The 21,873-nt window shown below is 36.6% G+C and overlaps 1 protein-coding gene across 11 annotated transcripts in view; it reads left to right on the top strand.

Annotated features, from left to right (window-relative positions):
• The window catches only part of TCF12 (transcription factor 12), a 377,037-nt gene that overhangs the window by 99,447 nt on the left and 255,717 nt on the right, over positions 1-21,873 (top strand). For 6 of the 11 annotated variants that reach the window (XM_060618409.3, XM_060618411.3, XM_060618407.3 and 3 more), the window contains exon 4: positions 19,888-20,007. The exons of the other annotated variants lie outside the window; for them this stretch is intronic. In XM_060618409.3, the coding sequence (XP_060474392.1) occupies positions 19,888-20,007 (120 nt within the window). The remainder of the gene's footprint in view (positions 1-19,887; positions 20,008-21,873) is intronic. 11 annotated transcript variants of the gene reach the window in all.

Here is a 21,873-nt window from a genome sequence, read left to right as displayed (position 1 = left end):
CCCTACAACTTCCTCCCATGGATCTCATTTCTGCTCTTGTGGCACAATGAAGTGAATTTATTTCCTCTTCTACATAATAGCCTCCTTTGGGTATTTAAAGAAGCTCAGTATCACTTGTAAGGTTTTTATTTTCCAAGTAAAATGTCCTCTGCCCTTAAAAGGATTCTTACAATAATCTTATTACAAGATATTTTTACCAAACCTTTGATATTTTATTAGACATATTGGTATCACCTTTATTTGACTGTGAGGTTATGACAAATTCTGATTTCTTTGTGTATCTGATCTTACTTACCTTTACATGCAATATGTTTTACTTGATTATTCCTCTGCCCTCTCCCTCCCCCCCCCCCCCCCCCCCCCGGCCAAGACTCCTTGACAATAAGTGAAGGCCAAGAAAGGTGCAAAGTCTAAAACATGGACCCAGATAGAGAACATTGGTAACATGCATTTCATTTGCTGGTGTAGTAATGGGAGATGGCATAGTTGGTAAACTCTGAGGCTTGAATGACCTAACTTTTAGTGAAAAAATGAAAGTTCTTCAGCAAATTCTTTATAAGAGCAAAATTTTAAAGCAAGTGTACCTTAACACTGACATGACAAGAGAATAGGAGAGACACTGTAGAATCAGTTCACTTTCATTTGCAGAAGAGTTTTTAATTCATAGTTGGTCAAAGCTGATCTTATGTATAAGAATTTCTTTTTTTATTTTTAAAGCAAAAGTAAGGAAAATAGTTATTGCCTGATGTGTTGATTATCTAAAAAAAGCCCCAGGTCACGGGAGATCCACCTGGGTACTGGGGTGCATGGATAGAGCTTTCATAGTTAGTCTGGTTCCAGAAAATTTTGAAGCCCCTCTTAATTTGGGAGGATGGCTATCAGCCAGTCTTCTGGATGAGTCCTCAGATTTTCTTGATTCCTTAAAGTAGAATTTCTGGCAGTTCATGTAGCCCTATTTCATTAGTCATAATGTTGTAGGTCTGAGAGGTGGGCAGGAAGGGGCATTAGCTGGTGCTTTTTACAGGGTTTAGGACTTGGAAAAATGCCTAGGATCCTTCTTAAGGTAAAGGGAAATGTCCTTTGAGTTTGTATTGCTTTATACTGCACTTACCTTGACAGCAGCAGTATAGACAGTATATAAAGTACTTAGTAAAAGTTCTGTTCACCATTGTAGTCATTGTATCTTTTTGAAATGATTAAATATTAAAGAAAACAAACTGTGTTTTACCAAAGGATGCTCTCCTTTTCTCCTCTTACCCACATATCCTATTGCTTATGTTGGCAAAAACTAATTTTAAGTTCAGATATTTACAGAGTCTGAAGACTTTCCATCAATTTTTACAGAATTTTATGATTTCAAGGACTTCTAAGAGAAGAAATTACATTTTGAGAGCCAGCTAGGAAAGTAGACCTAGGAAGTGTTTTCCTACATTTCTCCTTGTAATTAATTCTTATTCTAATTTTGCTTTTTGGAATGAGATTTATATGAAATGATACTTTTACCAGTATGATGACTAAATGATTTCTAAATGTTTAGTTTCTGCTGTTACATTTCAGGAAAGTATTTCCTTCCTCTTAAGGGATCTTAATGGGCAGAATATCTTTCTGAATTTTAATTTGTTTAGAGACAATAGAATATGTAAATGGAGAATATGTATTATAATTAGAAATTAAAATATGAAGATCATGTAAAACATAAGACTATGAATAACCTGACGTTTAATAAACTAAATTAGTATGTTCAATGACTGCTGCTTGGATTTCGAAGGAAAGAAATGTTGTCCCAGCCTGGAAAACAGTGCTAGTAGGTGTAAACACTGAGGTCTTTTACATGTTCATAACTTTTGCAGTGTACTGATTTTTTTTTTAAGGAAATTATTTTGGTTCAATTAGGACTATCAGAGAAATAGTGATGGTATTTTCTTTTTACAGTGTTGTTTCTCCAACCATTAGAATGTATGAGTAGAAACTCTTAAAGGTATTTTAACTCTTGTGTGTTCTACAAATCTACAGGTGTGGCTCTTGGGAATTATTGCAGATTCCATGGGAAGCCTGAGATAGAGCTTAGCTTACAGGATGTTCATCGAATGTCCTTGGGATCAACATCTGTGAAAAGGAAAGGAAGGAAGCAGGATTGTACAGATGATAAAGTTTAATTGTGATTCAGGCCGAGTGACATTCTCGACCAAGTGTACTGTGAATTCAGTAGGTAGATTGTTCCTTCAGAGTTGTCCTGCATTGGATTTAAATTGCCAGGCCTTCATAGCTTTGCATGGATGTCATTGTATGTGGGCTGTCTAGAAAGAGACATAGGCAAAACTGTTCTCTATTGTTCATGCACTCACAGTAGGTGAGGCAGTGAGTCCTTCATTAATATTGGGTGGCACACCATAATATTCTCTATAGGAAAATTTTGTTGAGTCTGGTGTAGTTACTTTTTTGGCTTATTTCTCTTTGTGGTTACCTTTGTGCCTTTATTATAAGTTACATCATTTTCCTTTCTCCTTTTCTGAGGAAGGGTATGAGACCTGGCTTACTTTAACTGCCTTAAAGAATTACTGAGAGCCTCTAAGAATAAATCTGTTTTTTATTTAGGATTAAATATTATTTTATTACAATTTTTTTATTGAAATATAGTTGACATACAGTGTTACATTAGTTTTAGGTGTACAACATTCACCAACTCTATATGTTATGCTATGTTTACCACAAGTGTTGCTACCATCTCCCACCATACAACACTATTACAGTACCTTTGGCTGTATTCCCTATGTTGTACCTTTCATCCTACCCAAGTGACTTAGTCATTCTGTAACTGGAAACCTATATTTCCACTGCCCTTCACCTATTTGGCCCATCCCAACTAACCTCTCCCTTTGTCAGCAACCAGTTTGTTCTCTATATTTATGGGTCTATTTCTGTTTTTTGTTTGTTTTTGTTTTTAGATTCCACCTATAAGTGAAATCATACTGTATTTGTCTTTGACTTATTTTACTTAGCATAATCCCTCTATGTCCATCTATGTTGCTGCAAATGGCAAGATCTCCTCTTTTTCATGGCTGAGTAATATTCCATTGTATACAGACCACATCTTTATCCATTTGTCTACTGATGGACATTTGTGTTGCTTCCACATCTTGGCTATTGTAAATAATGCTGTAATAAACATAGGAGTGTATATATCTTTTTGAATTAGTGCTTTTGATTTCTTTGGGTAAAAACTACCTAGTAATGGAATAGAATGGTATGGTATTTCTAATTTTTTGAGGAACCTCCATACTGTTTTTCATAGTGGTTGCACTATTGTACATTCCCACCAACAGTGCATGAGGGTTCCCTTTGCTAAGAATAAATGCTTTAAAAATGTTTTGAGAATTTTCTACATGAGAGGCTACAGTTTTGTTTCCTTGTGAAATTGTATAAAATTATGAGTAAAAAGAAAGGTAATGTGTTTTTCTCTTTTGCATTTCCGTATACAGGATCTTCTCCCTGGTTGTCTTGGGGCATTTAATCTGCTTAGGGTGAGGTGGGGATGGGGTGTGTTAGGAAGGCAGAATTCAGTGAATATATTTTTGCCTACTAAGTATCAGGTATTGTCACAGACTTTGGGGATAATAGGATTTTGCAGCAAGAAAATGGGCTTAACAACTAGGCTTTTTTAGCAAAATGAAGCATTTTGAAAGTCATATGTTTTCTCAAAAACCATGCCTGAAGTACTGAAATTATAGGGTTTCATCCATAATATAGACAAGATACCATAATACAGAGAAATTCTTTAGACTTTTTTTTAAATCTGAAGAAACTCTTTGTACATTTTTAAGTTGACATCTAAACTTTTAATTATAAGTTTAATAATTGCAAAGGATGTAATTTGGGTGTTTGGTATTGACATTTAAAGTTAAAGTGGTAACATTGCTCTTTACAGTGGATTCAGTGGAATCTAAATGGCTTAGCAAGTTGATAATCATCTCTTAAAAATGGTTAGGTGTAAGGTACTGGTGTTGGGCACAAAGTAAAACAGTTTTATGTTTCTTGTGCAAAGGCCACTGCTGTATGCCCCACTGTGGCTCTTTCCAGAAGTCGGTCCTGTTGTCTTGCAGTGATAGAAGCCACATTCTGTGTGACATTAAACCTTTGACTCCTTCTTGGAACTATTAGTAGTGCCTCACTGCTGTTGACACTTTTTCGGATTACAGTGTTGTTGTACCAGTCTGATCAGCCAGTTCTAGCCACACCATTGTGGCCCTTGAAACTAATCCATGTCATGTGTTCAGTTTGTCAGACCATGTACATCTTAGCAATGATACACCTTTAATTCCCAAAGCCACTCAACAGTTGGCTGAGAGTCAAGGTATTCAGAGGACCTTTCACATTGCCAATAATCTACAGGCATCCAGTATTGTTTAGTGTTGGAATTGTCTAAAAATTGACTCAAAAAGTTTCTGACCTCCCCTCACTTCCTCCTAATCCACATACTTTAGTAAGTGGTTTGGTCATTGAATGAAGGTATCCCCAGAAAGGGGGATCATTTCTTTTTGGCTGCTTTTTGGATAATCAGGATAAAGGGGGTGGGGAGTTACACAAACCCACCTTGAATATCACTGGGCATCATGGGTCTTTTTAAAAATAACCTAGGGGAGGGGCGCCAGAGTGGCTCAGTCATTTAAGCATCTGACTTTGGCTCAGGTCATGATCTCATGGTCCGTGGGTTTGAACTCTGCCTCAGGCTCTGTGTTGACAGCTCAGAGCCTGGAACCTGCTTCAGATTCTGTGTCTCCCTCTCTCTCTGCCCCTCCCCTGCTCACTCTCTGTCACTGTATCTCAAAAATAAATAAACATTAAAAAAATAATTTAAAAATAACCTAAAGGTCTCTGGCTGGCTCATCTGGGTAAGCTTCCAACTCTTGATTATGGCTCAGGTCATGGTCTTGAGGTGCATGAGATTGAACCCCATGTTAGGCTGTCTGCTGACACAATGGAGCCTGCTTGGGATTTTGTCTTCTCCTCTCTCTCTGCCCCTCCCCTGCTCATATGCGTGCTCTCTTTCTCTCTCTCTCTCTCTCTCTCTCTCTCAAAATAAATAAGTAAACTTTAAAAAAATAACCTAAAAGTAGCTGCAGGTACACCCTTCAGGTGGCAACCTATCTTATATAAAAAGGTCTTAGGGGATTCAAAATTAATTCTCTTTCAGCCACATAAATTTTTTTGTTGGATTCTAGGGTCCTAGGTTATAAGAATAATGACCATTTGGTCAAATATACTGATCAGCAGGTTTCCCTACAATGGCTCATGGGGATTAAAGTAGAGGAGTGAATAGTGGTTCCCTGGAATTTTTATTTAAAAAAAAAAAGCCCTTGTTTCTTTTGCATTTTACTTTTCCAGATGAAAAGTCTGGGTCTGAGGAGGAAATTATTAGATGTAGATTGAATGTATGGTTACTGGAATGTGACACACCAGTTTTCCCTGGGTCCTAAGTAGGGAATACCTTAAAACCTGGGAAGTAGGAGTTGTCTTCGCTTTGAAGAATCTCCCCCAGAGCCTTCCTTAAGAACGAAAACTTCCTGCTGCAGCTCTCCCAAACTGCCACAAGTGCCTTACATTGAACTGAGTACTGTGTATGCTGTCCATCTCTACATGGCTCTGACCATGATTTGTCATTCCTCTTAACTTTATTGAGAAGTCTGTTGGAAGCAGCAGGGGATGACCCCAACTTCTGTACCTCCCACACAAAACACCTGTCAACACCTCCACATGCCTTCCTTGCACCCATTCCAGTAGCCCTTGTTCAGTCATTCCATGAAGTGGCTAAATGCCAGCTGGCTGATGTTTGGACAAACAAGATAGGTTGGCCTGACTTTTCTTAAGCAGTCTTTCCAAAGAATAAGAACTAAACTGTTCAAACTAAACTGGAAATCCGAAAGCACATCGGCCTGTTAAATGGCATTTGAAGCACTGTCAGCATGTACCACTGACTGATTTAGGTCCCATTTGTGGGTCTCCAATGATTGTAAACAACATTCTTTCCGGGGGTACATTAAGCACTACTGGCATTGTACTTCTTGTATGGGAAGCTAGGCATCAGTTTGCTTCCTTACCAAAAACAGTGACTTGTACTATAAACACAAGTTGTAAGAAACCTTTGAGTATTTAATGAAACATAGTTTTCAAATGCTTCTAGAGATTCCTCCAAAATTAGGCTAATCTTGATTACTTGGGGGAACTTCTTGGAGGGATGACTAATTCTGTGCTCTGCAGGCATTTATCCCTGTGTTGGAGTCATCCAGTTAGGATAGGTGTTATGGAACCGGTCTCTAACTTTAGCTGAAGTGATCAATGATACTACCATGTCTCTAGAAGGTGTTCAAGTCAGCCACAAGTCACTAGCCAGGGTTATTATGGATGACAGAATTGCCTTAGATTTCCTTGTGGGCCAGGCAGATTCTGTGTGATTGCTAATCCGTGCTCTTGTACCTGGGTTAATGCTTTCCATCTAAGTGGAAAGGTCAGACACATAAGGAGAAAGCCACTTGGATTTCTGAAGTAGACCTTGATGGTTTATGGGATTTGTTCAGCTTCTTTGACCTAGGACCCTGGAGGGCATGGTGGATTCAGTATTGCAGGTTGGCCTTATCTTGTTGCTTTGGAGCCCTTTTTATAGTAGTAGTCTTAGTTTCATGATCAGTAAGACAAATAAAATAGATCTGGTCCTACCTTTGTTAATCAGATTAATCACCTTGGTCAATAAAGTGGAATGCTTTGGAAAAATTTGCTAGGAGCTTGTGACAATATAGAAACAAGGGATACATAGTATTGGAAGTTTTCCATGGGCCTTTTACATTTCCGCATGTTTTGCAAGCAGAGGCACTGACTGCCTTTGTTCTGGAATATCCTTTCAAGGATGCTTATATAGTAAACAGTCTTGGAAAATAGACATAGTGTCTTTTTCTGGAGCAAAGGTCAGGTATGTTTTACTGTTCAGTATCATAGAGATAATGTCTCTCTAGGCAAAGGTCAGGCATGCTCACTGCATACCATAAAAGATTTGGGCTCCTTAAACTCAGATTTTCTCTTCTGTAAACCCACTGTGTACATATCTATTTGGACTCATCAAGTGGCTGCTATGGGATGTGGGGGTATGGGGATCTGACGCAAATATGCTGATGCTCATGCTGTGTGCTATTATATGACTAATAAAGTAGTTTATCTCTGAGTCACTAGTCTCCTGTCTGCCTGCATCTATCAAACTGTGATGGTTTACCTTGTTAGCTTAGAAGTATGGCAAAATCTCAGACCCTTCCCTGTTCTTAACACTGAGATAATGACTGCTGTCTCTGGAGTGTCCATTTGGGGGCCCCAGATGTCTATTTAAAAAGCAGTCCATTTGAATAGCAGTAAAGATGTCAAATGCATGTAACTTTCAGCCTGGGACTGCCATTTAAAGGTATATTACCTCTAGTAAGGGACCCTAGTCCTGAGGCCAAATCTGGCTCGCTGCCTGTTGTTGTAAATAAAATTTTATTGTAATACAGTCTCACCCATCTATATTTGTATTGTCTATCTATGGCTACTTTTGCACTACAAGGCAAAGTTGGGTGGTTGAAACAGAGACTGTATAGACCAGGAAGTCAAAAATAATTACCTGTCCCTTTAAGAAAAACTTTGTAGAACCCTGCTGTATTACTCTAGCCCAACATTATTTCCTTTAAATATACTTGCAAGATAGATGTACAAAGATGTTCACTGCAGGGTTGTTGATAATAGTAAAAAACAACAACAACAAAAATGGAAACAACCTCAGGAATTGTGAAGTCTAGATTTATTGCCTGAAGAATGCACTTATTCTACACATTTTCTTGTCATCTTTTGGACTGAACTCTGCCCAGTGAGTCTGAGACAGTACATTTATGTACTTGGACTGAAACATTTATAAAATACTATTTCCTTCTCTACTCATTTCTTCTTCGCCCAGGATAAGGGGTTGTCCATAAATACAATCTGGGAGAGAAGGCAAAGGACACCAGATTAATTTGGCAAGCCTCTGTAAACTCCAGGGAGTGCAAGGATAACCCAGTAAGAAGCTGTTAAATTTTGCATTTTAGGCCAAAGATCTTTGAAAGCCAATCAAAAGGTAGTCATTGGAAAACAAAATAAAACACAACAAAACCAAACAAGCAGAAGAGACTGGAATTACATTAGGAACAACAAAGGTATTGCTTTTGATACTGATGAGCCACACACTTAAGTACTGATTCTTTTCAATTAAGGAGAGCCCTCTGATTCTGTGCTCAAGTAGGAGGATAGAAACCTTAAATGAGGTAAAAGGTCTATTGTGACCAACAATTAGGGGAGGATTAAGTTTACACTTGACCCTTGAACAACATGGATTTGAACTGTTTGGGTCCACTTACATGAGGATTTTTTTTTTCAATAAACACAGTATAGTACTGTAAATGTATTTTCTGTATAATTTCTCAACATTTTTTCTTCCAGCTTTATTGTAAGAATACAGTATATAATACATATGTGAAATATGTGTTAATCAACTGTTCATGTTATTGCTAAGGCTTCCAGTAAACAGTAGGCTATTAGTAGTGAAGTTTTGGGGAAGTCAGAAGTTACATGCAAATTTTTGACCACACTGGGTATCATCTTTTGTCCTACCCTCCTCTGCTGATCCTGGGTGGACTGTACTTTATTGGGCCTTTTGTAAAGAAATCAAGACCAAGCTGTTTTTGAGTTTGGTAGTCTGGTAAGAAGGGGTGGAGTTAGCCTGGTATCAACTTGAATTTTAGAAATCCATCTAAGGAGAAATAATGCCACGTTCTAATATGTGGCCAGCATTGGCCAAAGCACAGCTGTTTAGTGGGCAGTATTGAAGATGTTTCAGATGTATTTTGCTCACTGCCTTTTATTTGTAAATGTAGTGACCATGTGTTTTGAACAGCAAATCAGTAGTATTTAATTCCTTTCATTAGACATTATTTGTATTCATAAAATCTTAAAAATTTGTAATAATTCAATCACATTTCATTGTACATTTGACATTCCCATGGTGGCGGGAAGCAAGCATATGAGCTAGAGATTGTCTAAGAAAATCTAGAACATGTGTGCTGTGTTTATGTAGCTCACTCAATGTTACAGCTTGTGGTCAGGAGATAAGTGGTGAACCTGCAGATAATTGGGGTAGAAGCAGAGGCAAATGTATTGAGTGCATCTTGAGGTCCTCTTGTGGAGAGTCATTTATGTCATAAACCTTGTGTTTATACTTCCCTAAGTCAGGGAAGTAATACCTTACGTGGCAAAATTTGACACATATTGGTAGGGATGTCTTTTTCAAAAGGTGCTTTTTTTTTCCCTTTTGAAAAAATGTAAAAGCAGTGAGGGAGAACCCTATTATTATTAACTTGCTGCGTAATTTCCTTAGATTATATTTTGCCTCAAACATGAAGTTTGCAAATGTTCAAGGACTCTATGGTAGACAAGCAATAGAGAACCATTGTGACCTATCCAAAGCTAAATAGCCAGCTAGCTGAATAATATCACTTGGGAAATGTGCTCAATTAAATAAATAGATTGTTTAAGTGGTTTATTTTTCTACATGGGCAGTTAGGAAAGCATGTTATTTCAGGTGGCAGACATGGAAGAATTTTGAGACTGTGTGTAGGTGGAACAATGCTCAGCTCTCTTCTAGTTAATCGGGGAAGACTTCATGGAAGAGGGATGAGTAAGTGTGAATAAGAAGCAGAGGGTGGTATTGCTATCCTTGTCAAGAGCTTCAAAATCAACAGGAGCAATCAGTTTTCAAGTTAAGGGTAATAAGCTTTAATTTTTGTATTACATGAGGTGGATGGTGGAGGTAAGACACATAGTACCTTTACTTTTTTTTAGACTTGATGTAATACTAATTTCATGTTTATTTCTTTCACCATGTATTCTCTCTTTAATTAGATTAAGAGCATTCTGAGGGTGGGAATTCTCTTTTCTGCTTCTTTTGTGCCCCACACAGGACAAAATTATGGATTCATGCTCACAAAAATTTCAGTTTTTTTTTAAAGAAAGTTTAAGAATTCAAATGTGTAAGGTTTGAGCATTTTTCTTGGCTATCGGACAGAATATGAGTGAAGAGAGGACTTAGTTGGAACTGAGAGTGAGGCAGAACCTTTAAAGTGTTTCTAGATTCAAGGGCCAAGCTAAGGTTAGAGTATCATAGAGTATCATAGTGAAATTGGAAGACAGTAGATTACATGACTAGTGGGAAAGGAAACATTGGCATTTACAGTGGCCTAGTATATAGGTTGGATCAGAATTCTCACCCACTGTGAAGAAACAGTCAGGACTGGTGCTCACAGTAAAATCTGTGCCTCAGAATCTGTAACAGAAAAGCGTTGTTTATGTAGCATAGGAACCAGGGCAAAAGTCTTGTTCTTTACAAAGAGGTGAGTTTTTTGGTCTTTATATGACTTTACTGCAGTGACTGAAACCTAGCAGATACGAAGTTATATTTAGTATACTTTAGGCCTGGCCTATAATGGTAATAAGTATAATTCTGAATAATTCCCTCCCTCCTTCCCTCCCTCCCTCCATGCTCCCTTCCCTTCCCCTTCCCTTCCCCTTCCCTTCCCTTCCCCTTCCCTTCCCTTCCCCTTCCCTTCCCCTTCCCTTCCCCTTCCCTTCCCTTCCCTTCCCTTCCCCTTCCCCTTCCCCTTCCCCTTCCCCTTCCCCTTCCCCTTCCCTTTCCTTTCCCTCTTCCTTTTAGACCCTGGTGACTGTATTTCCTAGATGGATTCTGTCTTATCAGACTATGAGACTAGTAGAAGGAAATAGTATATCCTGATTTTATGGGATTTCTGAACTGAAAGGAGAACAGGTTGTTATTTCTGGCTCATACAGGTGGGAATGGAGTAATCTGCAGAGTGCCAGGTGGTTTTTTAGGATGTTGAGAGTTTTCCTCTCTATTGATCTGTAGAGGCATTAAATGTCATATTTATGCTCTTGGGGAAGTTTCAAAATTTGTTTTTCTTGCCCATACTGAAAGGTTACCTTGTTTTATGGGAAATGACCCCCAACAACATTCCAAGTTTTTACCTTAAGTAGATTATTCAGATAAAACTAGCTTGTGTTATAAAGATTCTGTTTAGATATGGGGCTTGGTTCATTGCTGACCTCATGTATTTATTGAGCACCTGGTTTGTGCCACTTACTTCTCTAGGCAATTTATACCTAATACTTCGTTTAACCCTCATGAGAATCTTTAAAGTTTTCATATATTTATTTTGAGAGACAGAGAGGGAGAGTGAGAATCCCAAGCAGGCTTTATTAGCACAGAGCCTGACATGCGGCTTCATCCCACAAAGCATGAGATCATGACCTGAGCCAAAATCAGGAGTCAGATGCTTAATTGACTGAGCCACCTGGTTGCCCCAACCCTCAGGGGAATCTTAAAAGAGGGATAGTGGTATCTCCATTTTAAACATGAAGATATTGAAGACATTGAAGCTCTCTTTACCAGTTTTCCCACTAGAAAATACATGGACTGATGATGATGGCTCTATTGGTCATTTCTGTCTGATCAGTTATACTCTAGCATGCATTCATGCTTGTGCTCTAATCATATGAGTTGTGTCCTTACCAACAGTCAGTCGTATTTGTTTCCAGACCTGTTAATAATTATTTATTTAAAATTAAACTGATGAATTCCTAACAAAGGTTGTTTTATTATGAAAGCTGAGTTGGATGATACGGAGTCAAAACATTTGCTATTGAGATGGATATAATGAGACACTGTTAATAAATTGGAGGAAAAACACAAATGTGGAATTTTCTGAATTTATTTCTTTGCCAATGCATTAGTTTTTGCTTTACTTTAAATTAACAAGCTGAACACTGTGGAGAATGCATTATGAGTGTGATTTATGCAAGAAAGGCAATGCAGAACACTAATCAGAGGACCCATACTCAAAAAAAAACGGTCCTGATCCTGAGTTTGGAACCAAATGAAAATTAAGATGTAAGAAAGTTGCATATGAAGATTAAAATGTCAGCTTTATTAATGATCCAATGATTAGAGTTAATGGATTTAGAGCTGCTGTTGCCCATTGTCAACACTACATAGAAAATACCCAGAATTTCTGCCTTATACCATCCCAAGGCTTGATTGGAAGAATAGTGCCAATCAGTAGTGTTTGTCAGTTTTTTTTTTGTTTTTTTTTTTTTATGATACTAGCTACATATATTCAAGAAATATGCATACTAGTCAGAAAGCTCATTATTCTTCTTTGGGTTAAGACAGGTAAGGGATGGGAGGGAGTTCTTCCAGATAGAGGTCTGAAGGTAGATAAAGGTGATTCCTACGTCAAAATACTGAGTAAGTTTTATGTTTAAAAATATTTAAGGTAATGCTTGGCTCATTCATTGTATCTTCACCTTCATCTACCTTTTGAAATTATGATCATGTGTTATGTAGGTAAGAAGGAACAGAACCTGTATCAAGCTTAGTCTTGCCTAATCTATGAGCCTTTGCACTTTTCACCAAATCACACTTGCTGAGGTTTCTTTTGATACCCTCCTGCTTCTTTTTAAGCTCTCTCTTTATCAATGTACCACTTCTCTGAATTTCCCCTTGGTACTTTGACTATAGAGACTGTTTTGTTTCATTCAGCAGAATAATCCTCAAAAGGAAAAGCTTGTATCAAACCGTTGAATACTAAGGGTAGAGAAAGAGAAAATTGTCACGTAAGAGCTTTAAATATGTGACATAACATCTGGTCTCCAGATCCAGACAAATTATATTGAAAGAATTTGTGGATATCTCCTCATAAAGTGTTTTTGTTTATAAAAGTGTTATATCTGCACATTGTTTTATTTTTTAAAAGTTTTTATTGTAAAAAATATGTGTGTCAGCAGTGTGAAGGAGCAAGAAATAAGTAAATGAAGCATCTTTTTTTCATGAACATGAAGGGTAAAGGAAACCTTAAACCTCATTGATAGAAATGTTGGCTATGAATCATAGATGCTAATGGTTCCACTGTCATCTTAGATGGGATGATAAATTCATTTTCATACTTTATGAGGGTCATTCATCAGTTATAGTGTTGGGAAGTACATGTTTAGGATTTGAGCTGAAAATTGTGACATAGGAGTGATAGTCAATAAATGGGAAGGAAAGACTAAAAGCAAATGGGACTAATAATGTCTATAAGTTTTTCAGCACTGTCATATAAAAAAGGGTACAGACTTCTGTGGTGTTCCTCTAGAACAGTGGGAGGAAAACTTTTGTATAGAGCCAGATAAATATTTTGGGTTTTGTGTGCAGCAGTTTAACTCTGCCACTGAAACATAAAGGCAGCCATAGATAGACAATATGTGGGAAACAAGTGGGCATGGCTGTATTCCAAAAAACTTTATTTGTAAAAACAGACAATGGGCTGGATTTATCCACAGGCCAACTCCTGCTCCAAAAAGGTACAGTTTTATCAGAATTTTCAAAGAGAATTTTACAAGAGATTTCAGCAGTGAGACTGACTGCCTGAGAGGTCTGAGCACACTCTCACTGACTTACTCTAACCATCAGCCCAGCATGCTGTTGGTAGGACTCTTGCACTAAACAGAAGGGAAGACCACATGACTCCCGAGGCTTCTGTTAATTTTTCCCCACCACTCTTTCGCATTGTAACTGATAAAGATTCTTTGATTTAGTTGTTTGAATATTTACACCTTAATGGGCAAAGATTCAACCCAGAAAATAGGTCTGTTTTAAACTTTGCTTTATATGAGTTTGCTTAATTTTAGTTTATTGAATTTAATTCAGGACAGAATTCTATTTTATGTATGTATTTTATTGCATGTAATAATGCAATATGTATTTTATGTATTCATTTATATACTTCATTGAATTATATATTTAAAATGTATATTTTGTTGTATGTATATATAGTATATAGTATATATACATATATAGTATATAGTATATATACATGTGTGTTCATTTATACACAGTAAAATGCATATTTTTAAATTTTTAATTAAGTATAATTGACAGCTTAAAGTGTTCAGCATAGTGATTTGACAATTATATATACATTACAAAATGCTCACCATGATAAATGTAGTTACCATCTGTCACCCTGCAAAATTATCACATTATCAACTGTATTCCATATGCTGTACTTTTCATCCCTGTGACTGACTTACTTTATAACTGGAAGCTTGCACCATTTATGTATGTATGTTATTGTCCAGTATAGTTAACATACAGTGTTATATTAGTTTCAGGTGTACCATATAGAGATTCGTTAATTCTGTACATTACTCAGTGCTCATCGTGATAAGTGTAAGAAGTTTGTACCTATTAATCCCCTTCACCTATTTCACCTATCCCACCACCCTTTTGCCCTCTGGCAACCACCAGTTTTCTATATTTATTTGCCTGCTTCTGTTTTTTGTTGTTTGTTGTATTTTTGTTTTTAGATTCCATGTGTAAGTAAAATTATATGATACTTGTTTTTCTCTGCCTGACTTATTTCACTTAGCTTGATATCCTTTATGTCCATCCATGTTGTTGTGAATGGCAAGATTTTATTTTTTAGGGCTGAGTAGTACTCCACTATGTATATATACCATATCTTCTTAGTCCATCCTGTCCATTGATGGAGACCTACATTGTTTCTGTATCTTCGCTTGTAAATAATGCTCCAACAAGGGGGGGGGGGGCAGCGCCTGGGTGACTCAGTCGTTTAGGCATCCAACTTCAGCTCAAGTCATAATCTTGTGGTTTGTGGGTTTGAGCCCGTGTCCGGCTCTGTGCTGACAGCTCAGAGCCTGGAGCCTGTTTCAGGGATTCTGTGTCTCCCTCTCTCTCTGCCCCTACGCTGCTCACGCTCTCTCTCTCTCTCTTTTCTCTCTCTCTCAAAAATAAATAAACGTTAAAAATTTTTTTAAAAATAATGCTCCAATAAGCTTAGGGGTGCATATATCTTTTCTAATTAGTGTTTTTGTTTTCTTTGGGTAAATATCCAGAAGTGGAGTTACTGGATTGTATGGTATTTCTATTTTTAGTTTTTTGAGGAACCTTTGTACTGTTTTCCAGAGTGTTTGCTCCAATTTACATTCCCACCAACTGTGCACAAGTTTCCCTTTTCTCTCCACATCCTTGCTAATATTCATTATTTCTTGTCTTTTTTATTCTAGCATTCTGACAGGTGTGAGGTGATATCTCATTGTGGTTTTGATTTGCATTTCCCTGATGATTAGTGATGTTGAGCATCTTTTCATATGTCTGTGGGCCATCTGTCTTCTTTGGAAAAATGTCTATTTAGGTCCTATGCCCATTTTTAATCAGATCATATATATATTTGGTATTGAGTTGTATAAGTTTTTATATATTTTGCATATTAACCCCTTATTGGCTGTATCATTTGCAAATATTTTCTCCCATTCAGTAGCTTGTTTTCATTTTGTTGTTTTTTCCTTCACTGTGTAAAAGCTTTTTATAGCACAATGTAGTCCCAATTGTTTATTTTTCCTTTTTTTCCTCCTTGTCTGGGGAGAGCTATCCAGAAAAATGTTGCCAAGACTGATGTCCAAGAGTTTTACTGCCTGTGTGTGTGTCTACGTGCATGTGTGTGTTAGCAGCTTTATGGTTTTAGGTCTTGCATTTAGGTCTTTAATTACTTTTGAGTTTATTTTTGTATATGTTCTAAGAAAGTTGTCCTGTTTCATTCTTTTGCATGGAGCTGTCCAGTTTTCCCAACATGATTTATTGAAGAGACTGTCTTTTCCCCCATTGTATAATCTTACCTCCTTTGTTGTAGATTAATTGACCATATAAGTGTGGGTTTATTTCTAGGCAGTCTGTTCTGTTCTATTGATCTGTATGTCTGTTTTTGTGCTAGTATCGAACTGTTTTGATTATTACAGCTTTTGTAGTATAGTTTGAAATCTGGATTTTAGATACCTTCAGCTTTAGTCCTTTTTTTTAAGTTTGCTTTGGCTATTTGGGGTCTTTTGTGGTTTCATACAAATTTTAGGAATTTTTTGTTTTAGTTTTGTGAAAAATGATGTTGGTATTTTGATAAGAATTGCATTAAATCTGTAGATTGCTTTGGAGCTTTAACAGTATTAAATCTTCCAGTCCATGATCATGGTATATCTTGCCATTTATTTGTGCAGTCTTCAGTTTCTTTCATTAATATCTTATAGTTTTCAAAGTATAGTCTTTAACTCCTTTGTTTAATTTATTCCTAGTTATTATTTTTTTGATGCAACTGTAAATGGTATTGTTTTCTTAATTTTTCTTTCTGCTGTTCTGATGTTAGCATATAGAAAAACAACTGATTTCTTTATATTGATTTTGTATCCTGTAATTTTACTGAATCCATTTATTTGTAAATACATACACTTATTAAAGTATGTAATTTAGCATTTTTGAGATTTATTTTGACAGATGTGTAGAACATGTCCATCGTTCTAGAAAGCTGTCTTATTATAGTCCTTTGTACTCAGTTTCATTAAGACCTGTTCCTTGGAACAATTCATTTGATATCTATCACTGTGAATTAGTTTATATTAGTGATATTAGTTTATCACTGTGAATAGTTATATTATATGTTACTGTAGATTAGTTTTAGGCTCTTCTAGAAATAACTTTATAATAATGGAATCATATAAAATAAACTCTTATATCTGGCTTCTTTGACTTAAAATGATGATTTTGAGATTCATTCATGTTGTTGCATGCTTCAGAAATTGGTTATGTTGCTTGGTAATAGCTTTACATATACCAGTGTTTATTGATCCATTAATCTGTTGGTAGATATTTGGATTGTTTACAGTGTTTTGGCTATTATGAATAAGGCTGTTATGGAATTACTATATAGCTTTTTATATACTTTAAAAAATTTTTTTAAATGTTTATTTTTGAGAGAGACAGACACAGAATGTGAGTGGGTTAGGGGCAGAGAAAGAGGGAGACACAGAATCCGAAACAGGCTCCAGGCTCTGAGCTGTCAGCACAGAGCCATATGTGGGGCTTGAACTCAAGAGCTGTGAGACCATGACCCGAGCCAAAGTCGGACGCTCAACCTACTGAGCCACCCAGGCGCCCAGCTTTTTATATACTTTTTTTTTTAAAAAGTTTTTACTTTTCAGTAATCTCTGTACCCAATGTAGGGCTCAAGCACACAACCCCAAGGCCAAGAGTTGCATGCTCCATTGACTGAGCCACCCAGGTGCCCCTGGACATTGGTTTTTGTTATTCCTGAATAAATACTCGTTATACCTGAATAAATACCCAGTTATACCTGAATAAATACCCAGAGTTTCTGGGTCATGTTGTAAGTGTATGGTTCATATTCTATGAAACTGGAGAACTGCTTTTCAAAGTGGTTGTGTTTTTTTACCCTCTACAAGCAATGCATGATTGTTCTAATTGTTCTAGTTGCATCTTCTAACACTTGCTTTAAGTTTAGCCATTCATATGAGTATGTGGTAGTATCTCATCTTAGCTTGTGTTTCCCTGATGATTGATGATGTTAACCGTCTTTTCATGTGCTTATTGTCCATTCCTGTATCTTCTTTGCCAATTTTTAAATTGTCAGCTTTTAGTTGAGTAAAGGGCTTCTCATAATTTTGGGTATAAGATGTTTTCTCTTATTTTCTGTCTTTTCATTTTCTTAACAGTCTTCTGAAGGGCAATTAGGCCATAATCTTGATGAAATTATATTTATTAAATTTTTTGTGTGATTAAAGCTTTCTGTGTTCTGTCTAAAAAAAAAATCTTTGTTTATTCCAAAATTACGAGGATTTTCCCCCTGTTTTCTTCAGAAGTTTTACAGTTTCAGATTTCATGTTTAGGTCTCTGAGCCTTTTCAAATTTTTGTGTAAAATGTATGATAGGGGTTAAAGTTCTTTTTTTTTTTTCTTCCATAAATACTCAGTTGTTTTAACACCAATGTTTGAAACTGTCCTTTCATTTAGTGTCTTAGCTGAAAATCATTTGACCACATATGTATGGTTCCATTTCTGGACTCTGTTCTCTTTCATTGATCAGTATATCTCATTGATACCTACCACATAGTGTCTTGATTATTGTAGGTTTAGAGTAAATCATAAGATCAGACAGATACTATAAGTGAGTCCAACTTTGTTTCTCTGTTTAAAAATTATTTAGCCTATTCTGAGCCTTTGTATTTCCATATACATTTATTTCACATAAGCTTGCTAGAATTTGATTTGAATTTTATTGATTCTTTTTTATTATTTTTTTGCTACTCTTACAATCCTGTTGTTTGAAAAAATACATATTTTTGTAACAGTCTATATGAGTTCTTCAGTAGGGTTGGTTTTAAATTTTATTTTAAAAATTAATGTATAATAAAATTGACTTCTTTTTGGTGTGTATGCGTGTGTACTTCTATTGATTTAACACATGTATAGATTCATGTGAGTCCTATCACAATCAAGATTCAAAATAATTATTACCCCCCCAAAACTAGCTCATGCTATTTTCCCCCTTTTCTTACCTCTTTTTAAATTTTTTTTTAACATTTATTTATCATTGAGAGACAGAGCATGACCATGGGAGGGGCAGAGAGAGGGGGAGACACAGAATCTGAAGCAGGCTCCAGGCTCTGAGTTGTCAGCACAGAGCCCAACATGGGACTCGAACTCACAAACCGCAAGATCATGACCTGAGCCGAAGTTGGACTCTTAACCAACTGAGCCACCCAGACCCCTCTCCCTTTTCTTACATATAAATCCCTGGGAAACACTAATCTGTTCTTTATTACTGTAGCTTTATCTTTTTGAGAGCTTTATATAAATATAATAATGCAGTATGTAGGGACCTCTGGGTGGCTCAGTTGAGCATCCAGCTCTTGATTTCAGCTCAGGTCATGCATGATCTTGTGGTTTGTGAGTTCGAGCCCTGTGTCAGGCTCTGTGCTGGTAGTGTGGAGCCTTTTTGGAATTCTCTTGTTCTCCCTCTCTCTCTGCCCTTTCCCCACTTATACACGGTCTCTCTCTCTCTCTCTTTCAAAGTAAATAAACTTAAAAAAATGCAGTGTGTAACATTTTGAGACTGACTTCTTATACTGAATATATTAACTTTGAGATACAACTATGTTGTTGAATGTGGTAGTTTGTGCCCTTTTATTGATGAGTAGTATTACATTAGGTGGATGTGCCACAGTTTTTTTTGTTTGTTTTTTGTTTTGTTTTGTTTTGCTTTTTACCCCTGTTAAAGGAATAGTTGTGTTGTTTACCGTTTTGGGAGAGTGTGATTAGAATGGCAATGAACGTTTGTGAACATAAGTTTTCATTTCTATAGGCTAAATACTCAGGAGTAGGACTTAAGGGTCGTATGGTAATTGTTTGTAGTTTGACTTATTATTAATAAATGTTTATTATTTTGGAAGTAATTCTGTTTATTAGAGCAAATTTCAAAAGCGTAGGCAGGAAGAAAAATGGGAAAGATACTGTCTCTCTGCTGAAACCCAAATACTGTAAACATTTCAGTATGTTTCCTTTTGAGCTTCCTCCTCCCCTTCTACTTTCCCCTCTACTTCCCAACCTCCTCCTCATCTTTCCCTCCGTTCCTCCTCCTCCTTCTTATTCTCTCCTTCTCTTCTTCTTCTTTTTCGTCTTCCTTCTCTATTTTTGCCTAGGAGTAGTCACAGTGAAAATCTAGCTTAATATCTAATTGCATTATTTACATGTAACACTCACTCAGTCAACATTGATTTTATAATTAGAATACAGCATAGTATCTAGAATGTACATAATAACCATAGTAATGCATATATGTATAAGTGTTACGGTGGTAGGCTTTTAGGCAATTGGACTGGCGAGTATTAGATATTTTGGATTAATCAACCTTTCTTTACTCATCAGATCCTGCCATTTGGGCAACTAGGGACTCCAACCAATTGCCTGATCTTGGACATACTGTGGTTGATGCGAGCCGCTTGCCATGTCACTTAAGGCAGCTACTTATTTGCCAATGTTTAATATGTGAGTGATTATTTCTGCAGTAGACTTTTCATCTAAATAAAGTAATACTATTATTTGTATTCATGAAGCAAACAACATGGAAATGTTTTTATGAAGTTTGGAAACCCCATGCTGCTAGTTCCATAGTTTTGTACTTCTTACCTTTACTTTTTTAAGTGCTTTGGGCTACTCCTGTTATCAGAATGTTGACTCGTGTCAGGTGATTGCTAAGGCCCTGATGTGGCCTTGTGGAACTCACATAAACACTTCCTTCTTTGCATTTGGCTGATGTGCTAGTCAGTGATCACCTTTGTAGCCAAGAGCTCTGCTAAAAAGATTGTTTAGCTTGAAGTTTGGGAAATTAAATCAATATTCTGGGTCTTTCTGACCTCACTTCTCACCATAGTTGGATATTAGAAATTATCTTTAAGCTGAGAGACCTATAACTCAGAATTTAGAAAGTAGGAAATGTAGGGTACTTTTTACTTCTTTAAAAATGGCTAGTATCCTCTGGTTCTGGATAATATGGAATAAATACACACTACTCTTTCTTTACAACTTAATATAATTGTAAAACCTGGATAGAATGCATGGTAAATAGCAGCAAACAGATTGGGGAAAAAAAACAACAGTTTTCAAAATACCACCAAACCTTCAGGATTCCCTGACCTAATGTCATCGCAGACAGAGACCTGGAACTAAAATGAGATCCATAAGCCCTCTAGTTTTGGTTTGAGGAATGAGAAAGCATGAAAAGTTCACCCACTTTTTTTTTTCTTTCCTTTGTCTACATTTTGTCACAACTCCCTTTCAAGAGTCATATGTTAATGACATCAATTTGCAGTAGGTATCTGCAGGAGTCAAAAGGCTGAGGGAAGGGAATCTTACTGTTTGCTGGAACTGTAGATCCAAGAGGTTAGAGGCAAACTCCATTGCTTTTTTTTAGTTTGTCCTCCCATGTTTCGCATCAGACAGGCATGGGAATAGATGTAGACTGTTCCTGGCTGGAAGGCCAAAAAGGGTCGTATTCAGGAAATTGGAAAGTGCCAGGTAGAAAAGAAAAGAACTTGGGAAGGAGACTCATGAAGTTGTGTACAAAAACCTGAGCTCCCTATCAGTTGGTACAAATGCAAAGATGTGATCCTACTCAGCATTTCAAACACAGAAGATTGAGATATAGGATAAAACTCCACCCAGGTTGCATATTGACCACTGGGTGGCGCACTCACAGGAAAAATCCACATAGAAAGGCTTTGAAAACTGGACTGATGCTGGAATCACAACCTATAGAAAGCATATTGGAACTTGCAGCTTGAACCTAATCAGGTCAACTGCCTATGAAAATGAAAACTTCAGTGTACTCTATAGGATTTAAGAAGATTCTGAGTTTCATAACATATTATTCAGAATATCAAGGATATAATTCAAAATTAACATGAAAACCCAAATATCTCAAATCACATTGGAAGAAGCATTATAATATAGATATAAACTTAAAACCATGTGTTATAAAAACACATGAATAAGCCAGATACCCCTGCAATAAGTGTTAAACTAAAAGTATCAGCAAAGAAATAAAAAGTTTAAAGAGGAGCCAAATAAAAATTTAACTGAAAAATACAAAAGTCATAGTAAAAAAAGTCACTGGACGGATGGATCAATACAATAGCGGAATAGAGATTAAAGAGGGAGGAATCACTGAACTTTATAGGTCAATAGAAATTTTCCAATGTGAACAATAAAGAGAAAAATGATAGAAAAAAAGTTGTCAGAAAACCGTGGGCCAGTGACATAAGGGCATACATTTGTGTCATTGGAGTACCAGAAGGAGAGGAGAAACAGTGCAACACAGAAAGAAAACATGTTTGGCTGAAAAAAAATACTGGC

Source organism: Panthera onca, chromosome B3 (assembly GCF_046562875.1).
Source record: "Panthera onca isolate mPanOnc1 chromosome B3, mPanOnc1 haplotype 2, whole genome shotgun sequence".
Taxonomy (NCBI): domain Eukaryota; kingdom Metazoa; phylum Chordata; class Mammalia; order Carnivora; family Felidae; genus Panthera; species Panthera onca.
This window is presented reverse-complemented; position numbering and strand designations above follow the sequence as displayed.